Here is a 23,416-nt window from a genome sequence, read left to right as displayed (position 1 = left end):
GTCTCCTGGCAGCAAATGTTCTGTAGAAGATACAAATCAGACTGTTTAAGAAAGGGGTGAGGGAGTATATTACAGATAATAAAACCAGCATATGCAATATGGCTCAAGCCAGTGCAATTCAGAGTCTTGCTTTCTGGCCCTTGATACCAAATTTTATTTTGTGTGGTTTATAAGCATGCACACTGCAAGTGAACAGGCTGCATTTGTCCACAGGAAATAGGCAACTCAGTGAGACAGAAGTAACATTTGTGTGTTCACATTTAGTGATGAACCTCAGATATTTTCCAGATGGAACTTAAATGTCAAAAATTGAAAATACAGTTCTACACAAACAAGATCAAATAAATGAAGTTTGGTAATAACTCTGTAAAGTACAGCAGGATAAATGAGGACAAAAGGAAATCTTAAGTGTTTTGTTTTTCACCCCTCAAGACTCATATTTTTTGGCAATTGACAAATAAAGCATAGTCCCACATACGTTGAGTACTCTTGCTTCAGGTTCCCTATTCCAGATTCACACTGCTGCCCTCACTGTGTCACAGTTGTTATTCACAGGTGTGATCCTGCAAGGTCCTGAGCACCTCTTCATATGTGCTGAGAACCTCATAACTTGTCTTCAGTGTTCTGTAAATGGGATGCTCTGCATTCTGCTGTGTTGGATCCAATATAGCCAAAGCTCTATCTTTCTGAACACCACTTGTATTGCTTGCACTCAGCACTCAGAAGAAGGTAACTCAATATTCTCAAAAATAGTTATTTTTAATAATTCATTCCCTGGCCACTTTTTAAAAAGTGTACAGTGAGGCTACTCTAGTTCTCATTGATTTCAACAGCAATGTTCCCAGTGATTTTATTAAAAGTCAGTTCAAGCACCCTGCAGCAGAAAAATAACCTTGAAAGTGTCTGCACGTGCAAAATCATAACTTCAGTTTATGTTTACACAACACAACTGAAATCATCTGAGAGGTTTTAAAGGATCAGTTTGGCTCTCAGGCACAGCTACCACAGTGCCACAGACACTTGAAGTGCCTTTGCTACCTGCTGCCACAGCCAAGAAAGCCTCTCATAGAGCCTTAATAAATCAGGGTTTAATAACTCTACTTTAAAAATCCCATCCTCCTGAATTTACCCCAGATTTCTTCAGAAGAAGCAGTATGAATTTGTGCAAAGGCAGATCCCCCCCTCTGCTGGGGGGACAATGCCTGGGGCTCACTGCAGGGAAGGGCCCCTGCAGTGGTTAAATGAGCACACTGTCAATGTGCAGTTTAATGAACCAAGGAGCATTGGGTGCCCTTGTGCTTTTTTTAACAAGATTAGCTGAGCTGCTTCCATGTTAAAAGGGAACCTGAGGGGAGCTGGGCAGATGTCACCACCTGTCTTGTCACTCTTTTTACACCTCCTGGCTACACCTCTCACCTGACCGTTCAACCCAAACTGTGACCTATCCCTCCACAACACTGCAGGAATACCAATTTGTACTGTATAATACAAATTCTGTAACCAAAGAACCCAAATTCAATGGAACCGGTGCAGGAAGAAGAGAAGGAAGCAGATGTAGCAGTAAATGATTTGTTCTGCCCCTTGGCAAAGTCCACATTACCTTATACATTCACTGGCTGCCTGATAGGTGCTTTGCCACTTGGTCTGGAGCTCAGAAATAGTCTGCTGAATGACTGGCTTCTTAATTTTATCATTTCTCATTAGAGCTTCCCCTACCATTACCATGGTCTGTACTTTGGCCTCTCCTGCATCTTTCAGTGCTGTGATTTCCTGCATTAAACAAGAAAAAGAAGCAGTACATATACAACTATTTTTTGTTACAGAGCAGAACTCTCCTTCCAATATATCACATAAATGATACATACACAAGACAGAACACCCAGTTTTAGAAAGTCTGGGACAATGAAGCTGAGATTTATTAATTACTCTCTACGCAACGTATTTTCATGCTGAAAATAATAAAATTGCTCCAAATCTGAGGAAGAGAGATTTGTTACAAACCATAGATTGAGGTTCCATAGAGTGAAGCATGTAAATCCTAGCATCCTCACTTCTGGCTACTCTGTTAGGTGGCCAGCTACATTACTGACCTCCCTCTCGACAATGTAGGCTATGATGGGGAGGCACACAGCCACCAGCACCTGGTGAGTTCAGTGCTGTTCCACTCAGAGCTCAGATTCTCATCTTACGTGCATAATAAACCATGAAAAAAAAAACCTCGCAACAAAAAAAACCCCCACAGCCTAGAAAAACCACTGTTCCCCTCCCAAAAAAGCCACAATACCACAGACAATTAGCAGTAACAGTATTTTTTAGGAGGTACAGACTCATCAAGCATTCCCCTGATAATAGCATGAGCTGTGAAGTGGAAAAGAAATATATTTAAAACAATACCTTTATCTGTTTAATCCTTTCATCTGATGGCAACTCATTTTCCTGTGAAGTCAGGTTCCTAAGAGCCTCCTTAAGTTTTTTGATCCAGCAAGAAACATCCTGGGCAAGCTCTTCAAAATTTTGTCCTTCCACTGCAGGTCTCTCAGCATTCCCTGCCATTTCACTTACACGTGTTACCAGTGAATGGTATATACTGATAAGATCACTGACTTCTGAAATATTTTCATCTTCTGTCAGCCCAGCCTCCCTCAAGGAATTTGCTACTTGAGCTATGGAATCAAACGGTTTTCTAAAAAATACAAAAATTAATGAACATCCACTTGTAACAACATGGAGCCATCTTCTAAAGAAGACAGCTCTTAGCTGGAGACCAAAGCAAACAATACCTCTGCATTAATAGCCCCTTATAGAAGTTTTCAAGTTTTGTCTCATCTTTTTTAATCTCTTCTAGTTTTTCTTCTTGATCAGTGAGCCATTCTTGCAAGATTGTGAGGTTTTCTTCAAGGCTAAAGGAAGTATAAATACAGATCAAAATGAGAAGCATTATTACTTTACTAAAACCTTCTGACAGCAACATTTTGCTGAAAAAGTAACAGAAATACCACGTGCCTGATTAAGAAAAGTTTTAACCACAAGCTTAATTTTAAGTATCTTGTTTCAGTTCATTGAAACTATACCTAAGAACAAACCCCCATATAATGACAGCTCTGCTGCAAAGGGATAAAACATGTGAGCCACACAACAAAGCACTCATCACCCTTTATTAAAATACCGTATCAATAAAAAAAAGGTTTGTTTGCCATTCACTATGGCTGCTCAACAATGAATCATTTTGTGTCATTTGGGATGAAAATGTCAGAAACTACATTCATTCCCTACCTACTAAGCTGCTGGAGAGAAGCACCAAGCTCCTTTTCCCGTTTCTGACATTTGGAGATCAACCTTTGTAGTTCTGCTTCTTGGTCTCTCACACAGCTCTTAAGGTGGTTAATGCTTGCTTTGGGCAAGTGATGCTGCACTTTATTCAATAAAGTTTTGACCTCTTGAATATCTCTGTCTTTGCCTTCAGATGTCAGGAAGTGCTGAATGAGAGCACAAACACAAGAAGCATTCATCAAATTTGCTGCTGTACAATAGATATTTATGTTATAAGAGTTTTTCAGTGCCTGTTCTCTCCACCAATATTTTCTCAGCAATTCCAGTTCCTGAAAAGTTCACAGTTTGCTAACTATTCCACTTGTGAAAAGCTGCTAGATGTAAAACAAGAAAGTTAAGCAGGTCTCTTTGTCTCTTCTTGGTTGATTCTGTTTGACTTGGAGTGAAAATCTGGCCACACCAAACTGAATGCAAGTTTTTCACATTTGATTGCAACGCAGGTCTGAATTTCATTTTATCTTCTATATAATTGACTTTCTGCATCTTTGCACAGTGAAGAACTTGGTCAAGGTCCACTGCCTTTAGGTAGCTATGGTCCTGTCTCTCACTTGTCCAACTATGTCTCAACTTGAAACCTGATACTCCACTTGAACCAAGTTCCATTTGCATTCCATTTACTGTCTTTTAGCTTCAAGTTACAAAACCACTGCAGGTGAATTCATTCCAAAGAATAAGCTCCTGTGTAAAAAAGTAAAGCTCCAAGGACAATCAGCTTTAGAAATGACAACATTTTAATCCTTTACCTTTAGCCTCTGCAGTTTTTCTTCCATTATTGCTTTTGTTTCTGAGGGGTTAAAACAGTCCTTCAAAGACAGCTGAGTGCTGCTGAACCAGTCATTGAAATTCTTACACTGACCTGAAAAAAGATAGATTCCAATTTTCTTCATTAATTGTATTCTGTAAAAGAGTATCCTATTTAACATGAAGATTTCAGAGAATTTGTAATTAGGTTTATCAGTGCTACTGACAAAGGTTGCTTTTCCTCACAGACAAAATGACAGAAAATGCTGCAGTTCACACTTTTTTTTACCCAACATTAACCATAAAAATAACTGTTCATTTGGTAGAGACAGTCTGCTATACATAGCAGTTTCAGTAAACAAGACCTGGATTAGTCTGGTGGTAACTTTTCTCCTTTCCAAACAAATAAATTTTATTCAAAAACTACCTTTGGGACTAATTCTACATCTGGACAATCTTTTGTCTTCATAACACAAAAAGTAACTAATAATGCTATTAATTCTTGTAACTAAGATTAAATGAAAAATGCCTGGAAAGAAAAAAACCACTTCATTTCTGTATTTTTAAATGAAATGTTCTAACGCTTGTTCCTAAATTGCACTTTATACTAATCTATTTTTTTTAGTGTAAAAATAAGAAAAAAACACTACTTTGATTCAGATTGAGTCGTTTGTTGGAATCGAAAGCCATTCTTTATCTTGTTCAGAACCCTGAAGCAGTTTGAGATACCAAAGACATTTCAGACATTTAACCAAAAATATATTTCATAACCCTTAAGTGATTATGATAGAAAAACAAATCTCTAGAGGTACATAAATACAACGTGCTTGCTTACGGTTCAAAACACCAATAAAGTGATCTTGAAACACATGTTTCTTCTTATTAAATAAATCAGTGACACATTTAAGTTGCTGATTTAATTCATACACATCAGGACAATCTGTCTTTTCTTGAAGCAATGTCACATGGTGCTCTTGTTGCAGAATTTTCTGGTGTATCTCCTAAAGTCAAAATAAAAAGGATAACTGTTAAAAAAGAAAATTTTGAAGTTCAATCTGAAGCTCACTGTACAGAACTGCTTCAGTACAAACCTAGCTGCTATTGCCACTATTCCACCCGTAAAGTCTTACTCTGTATGTGAGGTCCCTGGGGGCTGACAGATAATTTAGAGGGAGCTTTACCTTTCTTCCAATGTCTGCAGTTTCACTGCCCCAAACTCTAGTGATCTGACACCCAGTATGTGTGTAACTCACTCACTGTTCAACAAGAGGTTTACCTCTTGCCAACCTTGAAGCAGGAAGAAGCTCTTTTTTCACCTTTCTCCCTGGTGCAGAGATGATGAAAAGTTTGCTTCTACAGCCTACTTGTAGCTTCTCTTGCAGGGGGAAAAAGGTGGCACAAAGACAAGCTCTGGATGTTACCCAGTCTTGAGAACATACAACCCAGCACTCTCCAGTACTTCTTCAATATATCTTGTACTGTTGTCTTGCCTCTCACTAACCATTTCCAATAGCTGCAAGGGTTAACTAACTACATCTGATAACAGCCAGTGAAAACAGGCTTTTCTTTCATTTTTCTGGCCACTTAAGGAAATATTCATCCCAGGCTTTTCGCTGGAGTAATTCTACCAGTTTAGAACACGTACGTGAGAAACACTTATCCACTTGTCCAGGAAAGAAATGAACAAAATTATAAAAGATGCATAGCTTGTGACACGTTACCTCTAATTTAGTAAAGATCTCTAAGGTGTCAGAAGGAGATAAAGCTTTTAAAAGTGATTCAGTCATTCCAATCTGTGTCTTGGCCAGATCAAGGTGTCCTTTTAGTTCTGCTGTGTTCACGCTGAGTTCATTGGTCCCCTGCTTTGTTGACAAGAGCTCTTTTATGAGCTCAATTTTTTGCACAACAGATGACCTGATGACCTTAAAATTGGAAATAAACAGGTGTAAGAAATTATATTGGATAATTTTCTAGAGCATTACAGAAGTCCATGATAGACATAAAAAGCAATGAAATTATCTGAAGTCCATATGTCTCAATCACACCTTGTTCCAGTTTCCTTCTCTCCCACTCCACAAACTGAAAAATAGTATTCAAGCCCTGCTTTTCTGAGGAGGAATGATCTCAGCTCATCTTTATTAGCAACACATTTGCAGGTACTGCTTAACTAATTAAGTTATTTGTCAAGCTGCTCCAGTGTCTACTCCCAGCTGGATAAAGGCTTTCCATGTACTTCAGCTGCCACGAATAAAGAGAGTGTCAGCTCTCTGTATCACACCTCCCTGCAGTGAACCCAGAGGGGCAAATTCCCCACACCAATTAAAAAACCTGACAAGGACAGCAGAGAAGTGGGAAGCTCTGGCTCAGGACCGGTCACTAAGGAGCAACAGGTCCTTAACCTTATCCTGGAGACTCAATGGGATCACAGCCACAGGCTGAAACACCAGCCCAGGGGGCTCAGGGCATCTGGTACTCCCGAGGAGCACAGTGTGCACAGGATAAGGTTGCTGAGTCTTCTCCTAAGCTCCTGAGATCACTTTACTGAGTGGAGCTCCTCTGAGCTCATTGCCTGCTGAGAGGAAACACACCAAGAGCTAAAAAGGTCAAGCACCTGACAGACACTGGGAGCAGCTGCTTTGGGAACTGGTATAGGACCAAGGTAGGCTAATGTGGTCCCAAAGCAGTACAGAAGGAATTATTCTTTGCTGTGTGAAGTTAATACAGAAAGGTCAAGATTTCCTTGTGATATGCCAAAGGAAAACATCAAAGAAAACACCAGTCTATGCAAGCTACTCACTGACAAGCTACATTAAGCCAAATCCAGGCAAAGATAGAGTTAAAAATGGACAGTCAGCATGCTGACTTGCAGGGATCCACAGCTGGATGATGAGGTCCACTGTGCCTTGTTGCTGGCCACTATCTAGAAGCCACATATCACTGACACTGATGCACAACAGCTGGGTCACTTGTAAGTCCCTAAAAAATAGAGGACTAAGAGAGGCCTTTGTGTTTAAAATTACAAGTTTAGTTCTAACTGCCTGAGAAAAACAACAAATGGTATGTCACTGCTAATAGCCAGTAAAATGCCTCCAATTCTCTTTGGGTACATTCAAGACAAACCAAGAAATTACTGTGGCAAAGGCAGCACCAGAAGCAGGGCTGTAGTAATGAGTGCTGGCATATTAGCTGTAAAAGCTTCTTTGTACCTGTAGCTCCAGCAGAGGTTCCTGACTATTCAGAAGTTCTTCTATCTCAGATACTGTGTTGTCAAATTTCTGGAGTTTATGTTCTTGGACTCGTAAGCATGCCTACAGGTGGATAAAACACATTAGTAACTGTGGTTCCCCCCCCAGATTAAATTTCTATGTTTCTGTTAGAAAATTATATAACTAATACTCTGATTTTGCATGTGTGCATATAGAGGTCCCACAATAGGTCCATTTCCTGATTTTCATTTTAGCAATTCACATATTTTTTTTGCATATAGTATCAGAAACACTCATTTCTCAGGCAAAGAAGTTGTTCATGCAAATCTAACATAAATTTAACAATATTAATTATTTTACTTCCATAGTAACCCAAGTAAACCTGTAGGAAAGCAATCTCAATTTTGTACTTATTTCTTTCTGCTTCTATTAAAAAGCACTACTCTCAGATGTTACTTAAAGAGTTGGCATCCTGACAATAGACTTAAGTAGGCATGTGATAAAATACACTACAAGCTGTAATCACTTTTTAAATGTAAATCCTTTGTGTAAGAAAAAGATTTCTACTCATCTGAAAGGATTTTGGAACAACCCAGTAATGTGAAAGTAAAACACCATTATCAACTTAGGAAACAGGATGTATCTAAATTAGTCCCATCATCTCGTATTCCCTGCTCTATATTCCAAAATCCCTCAGGACCATCTATTCCTTTACAGCCTCTGCACAAGCAACCATCAAAACCCATTCACACAGTGCAGCCATTAAGAGTTCCCCTTGCAGCCCATGCTGAAGACTGTGGTAGGGGAGGCTCTCCCCCTGCAGCCCATGGAGGACCCCAGTGGAGCAGATGTGGACCCTACACCAGGGGAACCAGACTGTTCCCAAAGCAGGTTGTGACTCTCTGCAGCCCAGGCTGGAGCAGTCTGTTCCTAAATAATGGCACCTCAAGGGAGAGACTCAAGTTGGAGGAGTTTGTGGAGGACTCTCTCCCGTGGGAGGGACTCTGAGTGGAGTGGGGAAAAGAGTGAGGAGGAAGGAGCAGCAGAGATGATGTGATGAGCTGACCACAACACCCATACCTATCCCCCTGCACCACTGGGGACCAGGAGACTGAGAAGTCAAGAGCAAAGTAAGTTGAGCCTGAGAAGTAGGGAGGTGATGGAGGAAGGTGTTTTAAAGATCTGATTTTGTTTCTCATTGTCCTGCTCTGATTTGACTGGGAACAAATTAATTTTTTTTCTCCAAGTTGAGTCTGCTTTGCCTGTGATCAGGCAAAGGGATCCCTCCCCATCCTTGTCTTGACCCATGAGCCATTCTTTGTATTTTTTTCCTGCCCATCCTACCTGGGGATGGATTGAGAGAGCAGCTGCCTGGTGCCCAGTTCTGGTATGGGTCACCAAGGCACAGCCCTACGTAACATGATTCACATTGCAACACTTGTGGTTTTGTTCTATGGGTTTTTTGGTTGTTGTTTTTTTTTTTTTGTTATCAACATTAACATAGAAAAGTTTCATGATCAACAAAAGAAATAGTAATAAATTGATAAATGAACCTGGCACCCTTTATGTTTCAAATAATTTTACAAACCTTCCAATGCACTGAGGTCAGCTTTCTCTCCTACTCTGCTCTTAGAGTAACTCAGGCAAAACACAAATTTCTCTCTCCCTTGCCCTCTCTTTCAAGAATTCTCCTCTCACACAGGAGCAGCAGAATAACCTCAGTGCAGCCAGCTCCAACATGGCCCTTCCCAAGCACCAGGAGAGGCACATCAGGGACATGGTGACATCATGCCAGGCTTGAGCAATATCCAGGTAACAAAATGGCTCTTAAGATGTAGTTGCCAGCTGGTGCATTTTTACTGGAGCCCTCAGGGACCTGAACTACCCAGGTAAATTCTAGCAATACAATGGGTAAAGGCAATAATAATGTGACAAAATATCCACCTCTGCTCAGATGTACACTACTGTTTCACTGGGAAGACTTAGGCACAAAGAACACCTTGGCTTTTTACTGCTCTGCAAATTAAAACAAATGAGCAGTGCAAAAAGTATCAGCAATGCAGCACATGAGCATATTAAAACCCAGGGCATATGCATCATGTAAATACTGAGGAAAAAATGTCTACATATTTTCAGACAGGTGGATATGGGATATGTCTCAACCCTACTCAAGCTGGAAATTATTTCTGTTTAATAGATACTGGCTATAGCTACATTGAAGCAGCCCAGCTGGTTTGTTATTACCCTGAAGTCAGAAATTAAAATATTTACCTTTATGTATTAGGCTTTTCAACTGTCATAGAGCTGGTGTATGTGCTTTACACCCAACAGCACCCTGATACCAAGAATTAATGCTATAACCTGTGCAAAAGGGGTATGGCAGCACAAGCTCTGCTGATGTTTGTCCCTGTGCATCTCCTGGGGACCCTCAGCAGCCAGTCACTTATTAAGGCTGCATGAAGTTACACTGGGGAGCATACCCAAAGTGCATTTGCTGGAGCAAATAAGCCACCTCTGCAACCTTTTCTTCAACTGTGCATTACCCAGCTATTTCTGAGGCTCCAACATCTTTATTGATAGGCAATTTCTTACTAGAAAACTAATCACTCTTACAAGGCAGTATATACACTGCTGTATTCCAGACTACAAGCTTTCCAGGCCTTCTCTTTACTCTGTGCTTGTACAACACAAAAAAAAGAGAGGGCTTTTGTAGTCTGAAACAGCATTTCCAGTGTTGTGTTAATTTAAAACAATTTTAAATAATTCCTTTAAAACAAATTAGACATACATGTATATATATATACACTATCTATCTATTAGTTTACAAGACCTGTATCCCCAGTACATTATGCAGTACCTTCACTGAATCTATCCATGAAGATACAATTGCAAATGTTACAACTTCCTCTGATATTGCAGTGCATGTATATAGTCCAAAGTCCACAGCACAAGAGTATAAATTAAGGGTAAAAAATTTCCATCCAAATTACCTTCAACTGTGTGAGGTCCTCTTCACTCAGGCTATGATCTTCTGTGTTCTTAAGTTCGGCGTTTGCCCAAGCATCAACCGTGCCAGATAAACTGAGAAGTTTGTCCCACAAAGCCTGAGCTCTTCCCAAATTATCACAGTAATTTTCAGTCTTTTCATTGATCTACCAAAATAATTATACACAGCACACACAGATATCAAAAATGTTAAATTATATTCTAAAAGCAAAAGCAACAAAACAAAATCTGAATGAGACGGAACAACCCACAAAAAACAAGTACAGGAAGGGAAAAAAATCTCATGTGCCTTCACAGTGAACTGGTCATGGAGAAGATATTTAAATCCCTGCCACACATGTCACCAAACATACCAATCACAAGGGCAGCTTGCCAGTTTTAAGGCAGGTTTAGGAAGGAGCCTTGCTCATTAATGTTTATCTACTCTCAGTAAATACCATCTAATCTCAGTATTGATGCACTGCTTAGATAAACAGTGGCAAACATTTCTCACCAAAAGCACCAGCACTGTAATTCTCCAGATTGTCTCTGAAGTCTAAATCCACAGAAATTGTTAGGGAAGCTTACAGATTCATGCAGAGGGCACAAATATTCCCTTTCTGCATTTCCTAGAATTATTTACTGTCAAGGAGTACCCATAATATAAACTACCTGAGATATCAGAAACATTACACAATAAGCACACTCCATGCTTTGCTCCAGCAAATACTTGCATTTATCTCTTAAGAATCTTTGCCATACTGCACATAATTTATTCCAAATATTACACACACGTCAGAATCAATTACTATAATGCATAACAGACAAGACCACCCTGATAATTCACTTTTTACATACATCCAGCCATCTGTCCACAATAATGTTAGCCTCATTCTCAAATGGAGGCTCCTCAAAGCTTCTCATTTTATTGAGCTGGAACTGAAGGTTTTTGCAGATCTGATTTATTTTGTCTACATCTTCAGAGTGATCATTAAATTCCTCCTTTGCTTCTTCAATCTGTGAAAAACACCAAACGGATTTTTATGACCATGTTTACATTTATTCAGTGGAACATTTTAAAATGATGTGCTGTTCTTTCCAAGCAACAAGAAACAACAGCCTTGTACTAAATAATCTATTTAAATTATGTACTATTAATACATCCTGTGTTGTTATATCCCTGTCATGCTGAGAGGAACATTTCCATTAGAAATCTGTATCATTCTGTTATTGGCTGCAAAATAGATGAGTGGGAACTATGAATAATATAGTTTTGACTAAGAGAGCCAAATCCACAGTTTGCTTTACAATTTTTGATTGCAAGATCCGAGGGGACTGCACATCCATACACAGAACCTCAGTTACAGAAATAAACAATGCACAACCTAGGAAGCAGCTGAGACACTATTGCCACTATAAAAAATATAACCTGGCATTCTCATCCCCAGGTTTCAAACTAATTTTAAAAAAGCTTAAATCCTATTTAAATGTAGCCATTGTCAGACATGCCATTGCTAGGGACAGAAATGTTCCTTTTTCCTCCTGTTTCAGCACTGCTGCTGCTTTGTGCTTAATCGCAGTGTCAGTGTTTACAAACACCATGGAAGCGGGCTGGAAAAGGAACACTGACCTCTGGTGTTCGGCAAGATGCTACCCAAAGCTCTCCTCATTTCCCAGAGACAACTGTGACATCTTCCCACAGAGCCCCTGCCAGCCCCTGAGACAAGGGGAGGGATGGCAGAGCAGCACCCACAAACCGGAACGAGGCAGAGAACTTTCTCTGTTGTTCGTTTACATGATTAGAAATAAAAAAATCCTCAGCAACCAAGGACATGCCTTGTACTGTGCTGTGGGTATTGTGGTCTGCAATTCTGAGAGGGGGAATTAAAAACCTCAGGGTGAGGAGGAAGGGTTGTGATGAGAGAGTGGAGTGTCCAGGGCAGTGAGGCTGGGGGGGTGCAGGAGGAGCCCCCGTGACACGAGGTGCCACAGGTCTCATGGGTGAAACCAAGAGAAGTCTCTGCCTCTCCTGGAGAAGGGATGGCAAACACAAACACCATCCCATTGCCTCAAAGAAATCACTTATAGTCCTTGACACAGCCTTGTGGCTCCTCTTCCTGATCCTCTTTGCTCAGGGATGGCTGAAGATCTCTGCACATCACTGCACAGCACAGACAAACCCCACAGCCCTGCCTGGGACCCATGACAGAAGCAAGGAGAGGGTATGAATCTAAATTTTTGTTTATAAGCTACAGTGACACAGAGGATCAAGCACTGTCAAGAACTGCCCTACCTATTAGTTTTGCTTTAAGGGGTAGTATCTTCTTAGTAACAAATGACTTGGCTAATTTTGGTACATTTACTGCCCACTTTTAACTTAGTAGAAAATACATAAATATTCTAAAGACATGTAGGTTTGGTAGGACAGATACCTTATTTTCATACTAGATCACAGTTTTTCTATGGTTTGATTGGTTGGTTTTGGCTCTTTAATCCCTACCCTTTGACAAAACCTTGATTCACAAAGCAAAACCAGGCATGAAATTAAAACAAAACATGGGTATGGTCCCTGTATTTTGGAAGCCAAAGGGAAAGGAAGGTCTTATCACTTGCCCTGAAGGCTGGGCGTGCAAGGGCAAGCCTATACCCAAACACTCCCAAGAAAGGCTTTTCTCTCCTTTTCAGTAAGCTCTTGTTACTCACCTTTGTTATGAGTCTGTTCAAATTCTCCTTCCCCATGTAAGAAGTTTGATGTGAAAGCAGAGTTTCCTGTTTCTGGATGATGCTGGTTAGATTAGTTTTGCAGCTTTGATATTGTTTTAGGAGCTCCAAAGCCCTTGCACACTGCTCCTGGCTATTGAAAAAAGATGTATTATTTATGGCTTAAGCATAAAAAAGCAACCTCAGCCTCTCGTCTGCTTCCTTCTCCTGTACTCAAACGTGGGGAGTTTAACAGCTACTTTTGGAAGAGAGAAAAAGGGGGGATAAACCACACCTGTCAGAAACCCTGTAATATTTTGTGACACCTGGTGTGGTACTGGGACAATTTTTGGAAGCAAAAATGCCTCTGATTCACATTTAACCATGATATGACCTGAGCATCTCAGGTCTATAGGATACTCTTCACCTGAAAGGTGAGCCCAGTCTCCAGTACACTGAAATACAATGTGCAGCAGGTATCACAACAGCTTGGGAAGTGGACAGAAGGAAATACCACCCCAACCTGCAGAGGGATATGGAAACAGATGAATCCCTCCAACCTGTGCAGGCCAAGAGTATGAGCCAGAACTGAGCCAGTTCATGCAAATCATAAAGGCATATTTAAAAATGGCAAGAGAAGGATGGATGCACTGGGTGCCCAGTCACAGACTTTCCCATTCCTCACTCTCTCAAACCAAGTTCCTCTGGTCTTTTCCTGCATAAGAGACCCTCTGTTTCCCCAGTTATCCTCTTCCATTTGTTTCAGTTTGGCATTTCTTTTTGAATGTGCTGGCATAAAATTCATGGCAAAAACAGAATACACAGCATTCCCAGCAGCAGACAGGATTTTCTTTTGGATACCAACTATGTCCATCATGTCACTGCACACCTGCTAAATGACAAGTCTGTGATGTCTTACAAATATATAAAATTCATTACCTTTGGCTGCAAATTTCTATGTGCACTTCTTGGCTTTTTGATAGCTTACAGCATCATAATAGTAACACCTGCTACTGTATCAATATTGGTCATAAAGTATCATAAAGTATGGTCTGAGGCTTTTTTGCTGTTTCATTTTACAAGCAAACTTCTTACTTCTACAATACCACTTAAAATGTATCTTCTTACCATTCAGCAAGCAAGAGTTTTGTATCCTCCCATAACTGCTCTGTAACTCTGCACTGTTCATTTGCTTCCTCTGCTTTTTCCTCTTTGATCTGTGGCAGCTTATTAGCAATTTCTCGCATAGGTTTCATTTCAGCAGCAGCACAATCCAATTCCTTTTCCAATTCTGTTAATGATTTTACCCTTTATTAGAAAAAAAATGAAATACAGACTTATATTAAAGTAATTATTTGATTTTTTTTTTCCCCAATGTAATTATTAAGTTCCCTAGAGATTCATCCTGAGCTGCACATACTGACCATATTAAATGACATCATAAACCTCTGATTTGAGCTTCAGTTCTTGTAATTTGACACAACTTCAGAGAACTTGTGCTGAACTAAACCCTTTGAGAAAGTAACCAAAAAGCCTAAAGGCCAGTAAGGTCTGTATGAACATAGTGAATTACTTTGATTTAAAAGGTTTTTTTTTTAAAAGGCATTTTGTGTGTCTTGAACTATGACCAAAGAAAGGAACCATTGCATAGTATGGCATTTCACAGCTTCAAAGATGCTCACAGTTTATAAGCTCATCTCCCCTCCACACAAACAGTAGTGAATTGCTCAATAATCCTCTGCAAAGCTGCAGAGAGCTCCCCTGATGCACACCAGAGACATACAAGTCATGCCAGTGCCATTCTCAGGGAGAGGTAAAATCACACACAGCTTCTGCACTGTGGTTTCAGATCACACCCATCAGTGCTCAGCAAGGAGACCTCCTCTCCCTGTTTGACATTTTTCTTACTGAAAACCTAACCATCTATTCCTTCTAATATTGTTCTATTCTTTCTTCTTCAATGCTGCTTCAGCCAGCCTCATACACAGGAGCTTAAAGAAAAGAAAAGAAAAGAAAAAATGGAGAAGGCTTCCTTATTTAGGCTGTGAATGAATAAAACCTATGTTCACAGCTTCCTTCAGTGTTCCACAGATACTCCAAGACATATTTAGGTTTCAGTGCTCTATTGCAAAGGGGCCCTCTGAGTTCACTGAAATAATGAAATTAAATGAGCTTTAAAAAAGAATTCACCTTTGTTGAATAGCTGGAATTGTTGGATCCTTCAAGCCTATTTTGCTAATTCTGTCCCGTACATCCTGAATGTTTTTAAGGAGTTCACCATTTTTCGTGGAAAAAATCTTGTATAAGTCTTCTTCTTCTGTAAGCATCTGTTCATTTAAGAGACCAGAAGTTGCATTTAGCTCTTCAGATACAGCCAGAACAAGGTTTTCACAGCAGGTCTTTCTCCCACATTCGGTATCTTCCAAGGAAATATCAACTGTTTTCAAGCGTTCATCCAAACCTTTGGCCTCTTCTGTCATATGAGAAACTTCTTGTGCAGCCTCTTTCAATGCTTTTCTCTGTATTTCAGGTTGATCTGAGGCATCTGTGAGATGTCTGATGGCAGACTGTACCTTCCTCAATGAGGCCATAAAAGCTTCCAGATCTTTAAGGACTGTCTCACGTATCTGCATTTTATGGCTCATCTCCTCAAGCTGGTTTTGATAATAAACCATAATTTTACTTGCAGCTTGCAGATCTATTGGATTAAATTCATCCCTTGCTGAACTATCTAGGTGTTCCAATTGTTTGCATACTTCAATCTGATTTAATATGGACCTCTGTAGCTCCTAAAATTGAGAGAACAATCAACAGTGTTAGCTAGTGAAAGAAACCCTGTATCCTGCATTCAGACCTGAACCTGTCACTAAACATAAAATTATATTCACAGTAAAATAAGTATGCTCATCAGGGTGGTTAAGAAGGAAAACCTCTTCTTTCCTACTCTGGACTTTGGTGCAGGAAAAGGAAAAAGAAGAAAAATCAAATCAAATGGTATTCCACACACAGGGAATTTGGTCAGCATTAGAGAAAGCCCAAGCCACTCTCCAGCAATCACAAAAAGGAAAGATGATGAGATGGCTGGGACTGCCACCAGCAGGCTCTCACCTTGGGAGATCACTTAGAACAGGCAGGCACACACACGTTTGCTGTCTGCCATCTCTGAAGTCCTTCCTGCAATACTTTTGCAGGAGACTTACAGGCATTTAAAAATCTCTTGCTGAAGTCTGTGTGCTGCACTGTTACAGCTCCCAGACACAAGCCCTGAGTCAGTGTTGTGAAATGCCAAAGATGCAGAGAGCTGAGGGAAAATGCAGGGCCCTCTCAGTCAAAGAGAGTCCTCTTGGACAGAGTGCCCGGGCTCTCTGCCCTACAGCTTGAGAGCCCAACACCCAGCTTAGCTTGGGAGCCAAGGGCAGACACCAACTCACAGCTCTGTGTTCAGCTCAGAGTGCATATCAAGAACAAAACATGTTCATCCTGCCTTACAGAGAGACCAGAGCCCAGCCATGAGGGACTGACAGCAGAAAACAAGTTACTGCATATATGCAGTGCTTCTAAAACCATCCTGAGGTGCACTCAGAAACCTCAGCAGATGTAACAGAAGGCTGCATATCTTAGCTCACAAATTAACACCACATGATGTGCATGTCTTCACAGACTGATATAAAGGTAGGTGGGAAAACCTTGATCAAAGGGAAGTTCCAACCTAAGACAAAATGTTCATGACTGTGCTTTTGACAGAAGAGCCTCTCAAAGGTTCACCACCTGGCTCTCCAGGAGCAATCACATTTAAGGCAAAAGAAGTAAAATGTTGTTATTGACACCAGAAGGTTTAGAAAGTCTGGTGAGTGGTCCCAGACTTCTGGGTGAAAATCCCATTAAATTCTGTAGTTTCTAGTCATACTAACAAGTGTTCTGGCTAGGGCATGGTCACTGAGTTTTTCCTTACCTTCAGTTCCCCGTAAGCAAGGTCACTGTTCATAAGATTAAGCTGCTGGATATCCTTTTTCTTCAGCTGCTCATCTAATTCACATAGAAGAATGGATTCATTTTCTATAGGCAAAACAATTTCCAAAGCTGTCCTTAAAGAGTTGGTTCTACAAGAAAGGTAATAAAACATGAGCTAGGAAAGCAGGAAAAGACACTCAACATTTTGTAGCAGAAAGCCACACAAAGGCAATCTAATTGACTCTCTAACAGATCTAATCGTTCTCCTCCTGAGGTCAAGGGGGTTTTAACATTGATTAATATGAAAAGCAAAGTGAATTCCAGTAAATTTAATTAAAAGATTGAAGGAAATAACAGTAAACTTGGGAATACTGCACAGTGATGTTACAAAGATTTAGCTTTGTGCTTCTAGGAGAGGGTCAGACCATAAGCAGTGTATACATGAGCCAACTATAATTAAGAAAAGCTTAATTTTAAGCCATTTTTAAAATAGAGTTTAAAATGTGCAGGTATTTTCTATAAGACACACTGTTGCCCTCACAAAACACACATTAGTTGCAATAAGCAATCCTTAGCTAATATAATGAAGTGTTATTTTATACCTGGTACTTATGATATCCTGAAGCTCTTTCCATTCTCCTTTTAGTTTGCTTTTCATCTCAGAGATAGCAGCCTGTTGCCCTTCGTCCACAAGATTTTCTAAACCAGATGAGATGTTTTCCAGTTGTGTCCAACCAGAACTGATTTCACTCTCTATCACCTAAAAGACATGCAGTGTTAATTGCATTAAATGGCACTGTATTTCTCAGTGGACTGGGCAGTTCATCAAACTACAGCCACAAGAGTCTCTGCAGAAAAAGTGAAAACACCTGAAAGTAAGAATATCTACTGCCTTCTTTTTCTTTTAAGACTTCATTTTTAGCTGCAAGTAAATCTCTACCATCTTGGCTTTGTGATGAAAATTCCCATGTCAGATGTATGCTCTGGCTACATTTTACACAAGGTTCTCACAAACCTCATGAAGTTGTAAGTCCTGGGACAGTTTCATTCTCCCCATACACCACTGCTATTTGATGGTTCAGCTCTGGTGACTCCTCCAGCCCTCACCATGGTCCATCCTTTACCATTCCCACTGACCAAAAAGCTGCTTTCTGTAGTTCTTTTTTCCATCAGATCTATTTCAGCCTGCAGATCACAAACTGAGAGCCACCAATTCCTCCCTTCAGCAGCACTTGCAAAGTGCCCCTGCTAAGCAGGAATACATTTCTGCTGAATGTGAACTCCTTGATTTCCCTTATACATCTAATAAAGGTTGTACTTCTGGTTCTAAGGACACTCCTTTTGCCTTGGCAATATACATAACACAGAGCCAAGGGCTCCAAATGAGAAAGCAACAATTTAGGCACCAAATATGTTTTTAAAAGACAACTTCTTACCTGCAGTTCAAGCAGCTTATTCTGAAGGCATGAAGTGCCTTTTATTTCATCAGTAAAGCCAGAAGCTACTTTATCTCTGCTTATTTGTAGAAGTTCCTCCAGGTTACTCCTTTGTATGTTACAGCTAAAGAAAGATGCAATCACTTTCAGAGAGAATATGACTTTTTATTTAGTGGAACATGGCAGGAGTTGGGACTGACCAACAGATTACTATAAAACACAAGCACAGCAAATTCCTGTGTATTCCTAATATATATCTTTGCCTGGGTTCTAAATGAATGGGCATAAGTGAGAAACTTTATATAAAAGAGATGAGAAATTGCCCATCTGGCTAATTTTCAAGTATACGTGTCAGCCTACATTCTCTAAATATAGTTTTACAACCAAAAAATGTCAGTTCTTTTTTACAATATTTGAAGGTACTAATAAGGCAGATACAGATCTTTCTGGACCAACAGAAGAAGAAAATGTTCTATAGCTCTAAGTGTTCTTGCTACAAATTCCTCATGTTTGAAGCACTGAGCTACTATAGTGCTTCCTTATCTATTACAGAGCAATACTAAGGTCACTGTAGTAGAATAAGACCAGAGCTCTGCCTAGCAAAAGTGCACCCTATGTTTGATGCCCCCAACTAATTTATGAATGTCAAGCATAGTATCATCTCTTACTTTATATGCAGTTTATCGTTTAAAAGTTACCTCTCCAATAGAGCTGGTCTGGGCAAATTACTGTCTTCCTCAAATTTCTTTGCACAGCTTTCTCCATTGTGATGTTTCACATCTGGTTCCAAAACTGTATCTGCAGCAGGGCTCGAGGGCTAAGCAAAAAATCAAAACATGGAACAATGACCTCTGCATTGTGCTGTGTCAATACCCAGTGGATAAAAACAGACATCTGGGAAACCATGAAATGGCACTGCTTTTAACAGTATGTATGGACTTCTTACCTCCTGCACTGACAGGATATCAATTTCTTGAGTAGAAAGGGGCTTTTCTCCATTTTCAGAAGCAACAGTGGAGCTCCTAGGGTTTAAAAGAAGTTTCAGATGAAGAACAAATAATGAAATACAAAGGGGAAAGAAGAAACCATGGGTAGTGATTGAAAACAGTGCAGATGTGATGAAGGGTAATCAAACCTTGTACCTGATAGTTTATGAAAACTCATATTAAATGTTTAATTGTACAGTTCCCCATAGTAATGAACACAGTAGCATACTTGATAGTAAAATCATCAAATCATGGAATAGTTTAGGTTGGAATGGACCTTAGAGATTATCTGGTTCCAATCCCCTGCATGGGCAGGGACACCTCCCACCAGACCAGGTTGCTCCAAGCCCCATCCAACCTGTCCTTGAACAGTTCCAGGGACGGGGCAACCACAGCTCCCCTGGGTAACCTGTGCCAGTGTCTCACCACACTCACCATTAAGAATTTCTTCCTAATGTCTAATTAAATCTACCTTCTTTCAGTCTGAAACCATTAAAAATACATTCACAATATAACAGGATTTATCCACAGATAATTTCTCTGAAACTACAACATATCATGCACTCAGTCACCCACTCTTTCACGGATGAATGTCCTCTCCCAGCATGAGACAGCAGGGTTGTGTGAGTATCTGTCACAGTTTGTTGAAGCTTTTCTAGCTTTTTTTCACAGTCTGCTGTCAGGGTCTGAATGCCAGGGATAGTTTCTTCTGATAGTCTTCCCAATATCTTAAGGTCTTCTAATGACTTGGTAAGTTCCCTCAGACTTCCTTCATGTGAAAAAAAAGCCTACACAAAGAAAAACAATATAATAAGCTCATACTAAGTCATAAGGATAAGCAATTTTTTTTTTTGTATTTCCATTATCTTCTTAGATAAGTGAATTTAAAGTACAAGCTGAGAAACCAGGAGAGAAACATTTATTTTCTCTCAGTTCTTTTTCAAATAGAGCCAGGAAAGAAATCAGGATTTCTGTCAACATGTTCCCCAGCTGCATGCACAAGGCTACAATGACTCTTGCTTGATTTTTAAATTCATTATGTTATTATGATTTTAGTTATTTTTTGTCCCAATTCCTGTTCACACTGATATCAGATACACATGTCCCATTGACTACAGAAAAAACAGAATTAGAAAATTTATTTCAAACATTTATTATGAAAAATTGTACCTCATGGGGTGAAATGAAACTACCTTAAAAATCATACAAAAATACAAGCAGAAGGGATACACCTGAGAACACTTATTTCTCTTAACTCCTGTGTGTGTATTATTTGCTGAACATAAACCCATGAAAAGCAAAGTCTAAAAGTCCACTGTATTCATTGAAGACCAGAATTTCATCAGGAGAGCAATCTTTTACATCTATCAGTGGTAAACTGACTACATCAATGCCTCTCAAAGAGGGGCAGAGGAAAATGCTTGGAGCAATGAAGCATAAAACCCGTTGCTTATGGAATAGGTAAGATTCCATCTTGGGAAGTAAAACATGAAAGTCTCATGTCTAACTCTGTGGTTAAGTATTATACATCACAAAGAGAGGTGAAGTGCAGCTATTGCACTGTGAGAATATACTCTCACCTGAAGACACTTAACACCACCTCTGCAAGTGTAATAAATCAAGAGAGTAATAATAATTTGGTTTTCTACACTTTATACTGTTAACCTGTTTTACTGTTTCAAGGCTGTCTTTTTTAATATGAAAAAAAGATACCATCCATTTAATAAGGAGGTAATTCTAATAGTCTGCAAGGGGAGTAATAACTGCAGTCAGAAAAGGTAAAGACATCAGTTGGGTGGCCTCTTTGTTTACATGACATAAAGCACAAGGGTCATGTTCCACAAGCACAGGCTGCAATTATGCACCTAAAAAGGGGCAGGAAGGACAGACAGTGCATTCACAAAGAGAGGAAGGTGAGCAGAAAAGGAGTGTGGCAGGTACCTCATGTTCTTTGATGAGCCCTTTGGTTTTATCCATACTTAGGAGTTTCTTCTCTTTGCCTAATTGCTTATTTATTTTTTTTAAAGTGGCATTAAATTTCTTTTTTTCCCTTTCTGCTATGAGCTGGACACAGGATATAATTTCATGACGAACTGCCTGCAAAATTCAAAACACATTATCCCTGTGAGATGGTAAGAGCAAATGAAAAGAGCAAATGAAAAGCTCAGAACATATGGTGACAGAAAAATTACTTTTCAAAGATGCCAGGCCTAAGGAGAACAGATAGTGGATTCTCCTTACTCTAGTATCTCACCTCCCATCTTTTATGAACATCTTTACTCTTTTCTTCCACTACCAGCTTTTCATGATCATTTGAAATGTTTTTCAGTTTTTCAGCTGCTTTCAAAAATTTCTCAAGCACTTTATTGTCCAGGGCATTAAAAGCTTCCTGTAAGAAAAGTGTCAGAATGAAAAATAAATGGAATGGAATGTAGCTTATTTACATAATCACATCAGTACCATAAAAAAAGCAGTCATAAAGCACATAAACATTGCATGTATGAGCTCTGATGGCCCTTGCATGGGTGACTACAAAGGCATTTTCCATCCTTGTGTATCTTTAAAAAGATTGCAGGTAATATCAGTGCACACTTTTTGGATAAAAGCAGATGTTGTTCTTGTATCTCCTCTTTCAGAGGTAAATTTGGTACCAAAGAAAAAAGATTCAGGTTCCTGAACTCAGCCTCATTTCTAGGCAACATGCATGGACATGTCCCATGCCTGTCAGAGAGCAGCTGGAAGGTCTGCACCAGTGCCAGGAGACACTGTAAGCTGGGCTGGAGTGAGGCTTTGCCAGGCTCCCAGCACAGGGTTGCCCAGGACTTGCTGTGCAAGATGTGGCAACACAGATTTTGGGGACTCCCATTTTTGATACCTCACTAAGGAGCCCTTTAACAGATCCAGATTTTGAGATCAGAAACTTTGTTTACCAGCTAGTTAACTTTGTTTACTGGGAAAAAGAAGGTTCAGTACCTGTAATCATGCTTTAAAAACTTGTTCAAGAATTCAGGAATGAAATTCCTTATGGGAATCTTAACTATTAATCAGGGGATAAAATTGTTGTGGATCAGAAAATGATGAGTGCTGAAGGGATGATGGAACAATGTCCAGGGCACTGAACAAACTGCCATACAGATCTTTTTTTTCTTCATTCAAGCTGTCTGACAAGTTAATGCATGCTAACAGTGCTACATCAAAAAGCTGAGGAAAGCATTAATAGCTACCAAAACAAAAAATCTGCTATTTTTCTCACTATGGTATCTCAGCCTTTAGATACCAAACAGCACTCAAATTCAGCTGGCTCAGAAAACGAACCCACCTCATATCTTGAAATACATTCTTCAGGACTTAATTTCTGACTGACAAGTTGCACAGCCTTTGAAACAGAGGCCTCGAGTTCTTTCTGGGATTCTTCAAAATTGAGCAAAGCCTCCTTCTCTGAAGGTGTCTTTTCAAATGTGGACAAAACGTTGTTGATGTCACCCATGACAGCCTTGGAAGAACAAAACTCTTTTCAGAACATGCTCCAGTGTCAGTAATTACATAAAGCTGTTGCTTCATAACATCACTCAAGTTTTCTGAGCTGAGATCTTTGAAAGATGTTCTTGGTTTTGTCCTGACAAGAGCCTGGGAGACTGATTCCAATAATATGAAACGTTTTCTATTTTACACAAATGACAAGAAGTCTTCCCAGTCACAAAAATGCTAAAATTAAGGATGTCTGTGAGTATAAAGTACAATGACAATTAGAAAGCAGTACCTCTATTTTGTCTCTGGCTTTTTGAACTCGTGCCTGCAGCTCAGTGGTCTGAGAATGCTCTTGGGACACTTGACTTGAAACATTTTCCATCAGGGATTGCAATACCTCTTCTGCTGCCACAACTTGCTCTTGGCATGAGGTTCCCCTTGCAGCCAAGCTCTGGTTGGATTAAAAAGCATTAGAAGCCTTTACAGTATTTATGTAATATAGGAACAAATGAAAAAACCAGCATTGATCAGGGATGCTCAATATATGGTCAAGGAAAAATCTTATATTCCAGTTGCTGTCAGCATAGTGCACTGCAGACTCTCTGTGCAGAGA

The 23,416-nt window shown here is 39.8% G+C and overlaps 1 protein-coding gene across 5 annotated transcripts in view; it reads right to left on the bottom strand.

Moving 5' to 3' along the window:
• LOC139796858 (nesprin-2-like) overlaps positions 1-23,416 on the bottom strand; it is a 178,812-nt gene that overhangs the window by 109,438 nt on the left and 45,958 nt on the right. For all 5 annotated transcript variants that reach the window (XM_071745335.1, XM_071745336.1, XM_071745337.1 and 2 more), the window contains exons 19-41: positions 23,096-23,254; positions 22,655-22,828; positions 21,590-21,724; positions 21,277-21,432; positions 19,912-20,123; positions 19,296-19,371; positions 19,048-19,166; positions 18,350-18,473; positions 17,516-17,673; positions 16,915-17,062; positions 15,153-15,751; positions 14,091-14,270; positions 12,966-13,116; positions 11,121-11,279; positions 10,268-10,429; positions 7,278-7,379; positions 5,793-5,993; positions 4,907-5,072; positions 4,074-4,186; positions 3,274-3,476; positions 2,781-2,900; positions 2,395-2,683; positions 1,601-1,770 (exon numbers count right to left, since the gene is read on the bottom strand). In XM_071745335.1, coding sequence (XP_071601436.1) covers positions 1,601-1,770; positions 2,395-2,683; positions 2,781-2,900; positions 3,274-3,476; positions 4,074-4,186; positions 4,907-5,072; positions 5,793-5,993; positions 7,278-7,379; positions 10,268-10,429; positions 11,121-11,279; positions 12,966-13,116; positions 14,091-14,270; positions 15,153-15,751; positions 16,915-17,062; positions 17,516-17,673; positions 18,350-18,473; positions 19,048-19,166; positions 19,296-19,371; positions 19,912-20,123; positions 21,277-21,432; positions 21,590-21,724; positions 22,655-22,828; positions 23,096-23,254 — 4,076 coding nt within the window. The remainder of the gene's footprint in view (positions 1-1,600; positions 1,771-2,394; positions 2,684-2,780; positions 2,901-3,273; positions 3,477-4,073; positions 4,187-4,906; positions 5,073-5,792; positions 5,994-7,277; positions 7,380-10,267; positions 10,430-11,120; positions 11,280-12,965; positions 13,117-14,090; positions 14,271-15,152; positions 15,752-16,914; positions 17,063-17,515; positions 17,674-18,349; positions 18,474-19,047; positions 19,167-19,295; positions 19,372-19,911; positions 20,124-21,276; positions 21,433-21,589; positions 21,725-22,654; positions 22,829-23,095; positions 23,255-23,416) is intronic.

The sequence above is a fragment of the Heliangelus exortis genome, chromosome 5 (genome assembly GCF_036169615.1).
Source record: "Heliangelus exortis chromosome 5, bHelExo1.hap1, whole genome shotgun sequence".
Taxonomy (NCBI): Eukaryota; Metazoa; Chordata; class Aves; order Apodiformes; family Trochilidae; genus Heliangelus; species Heliangelus exortis.
This window is presented reverse-complemented; position numbering and strand designations above follow the sequence as displayed.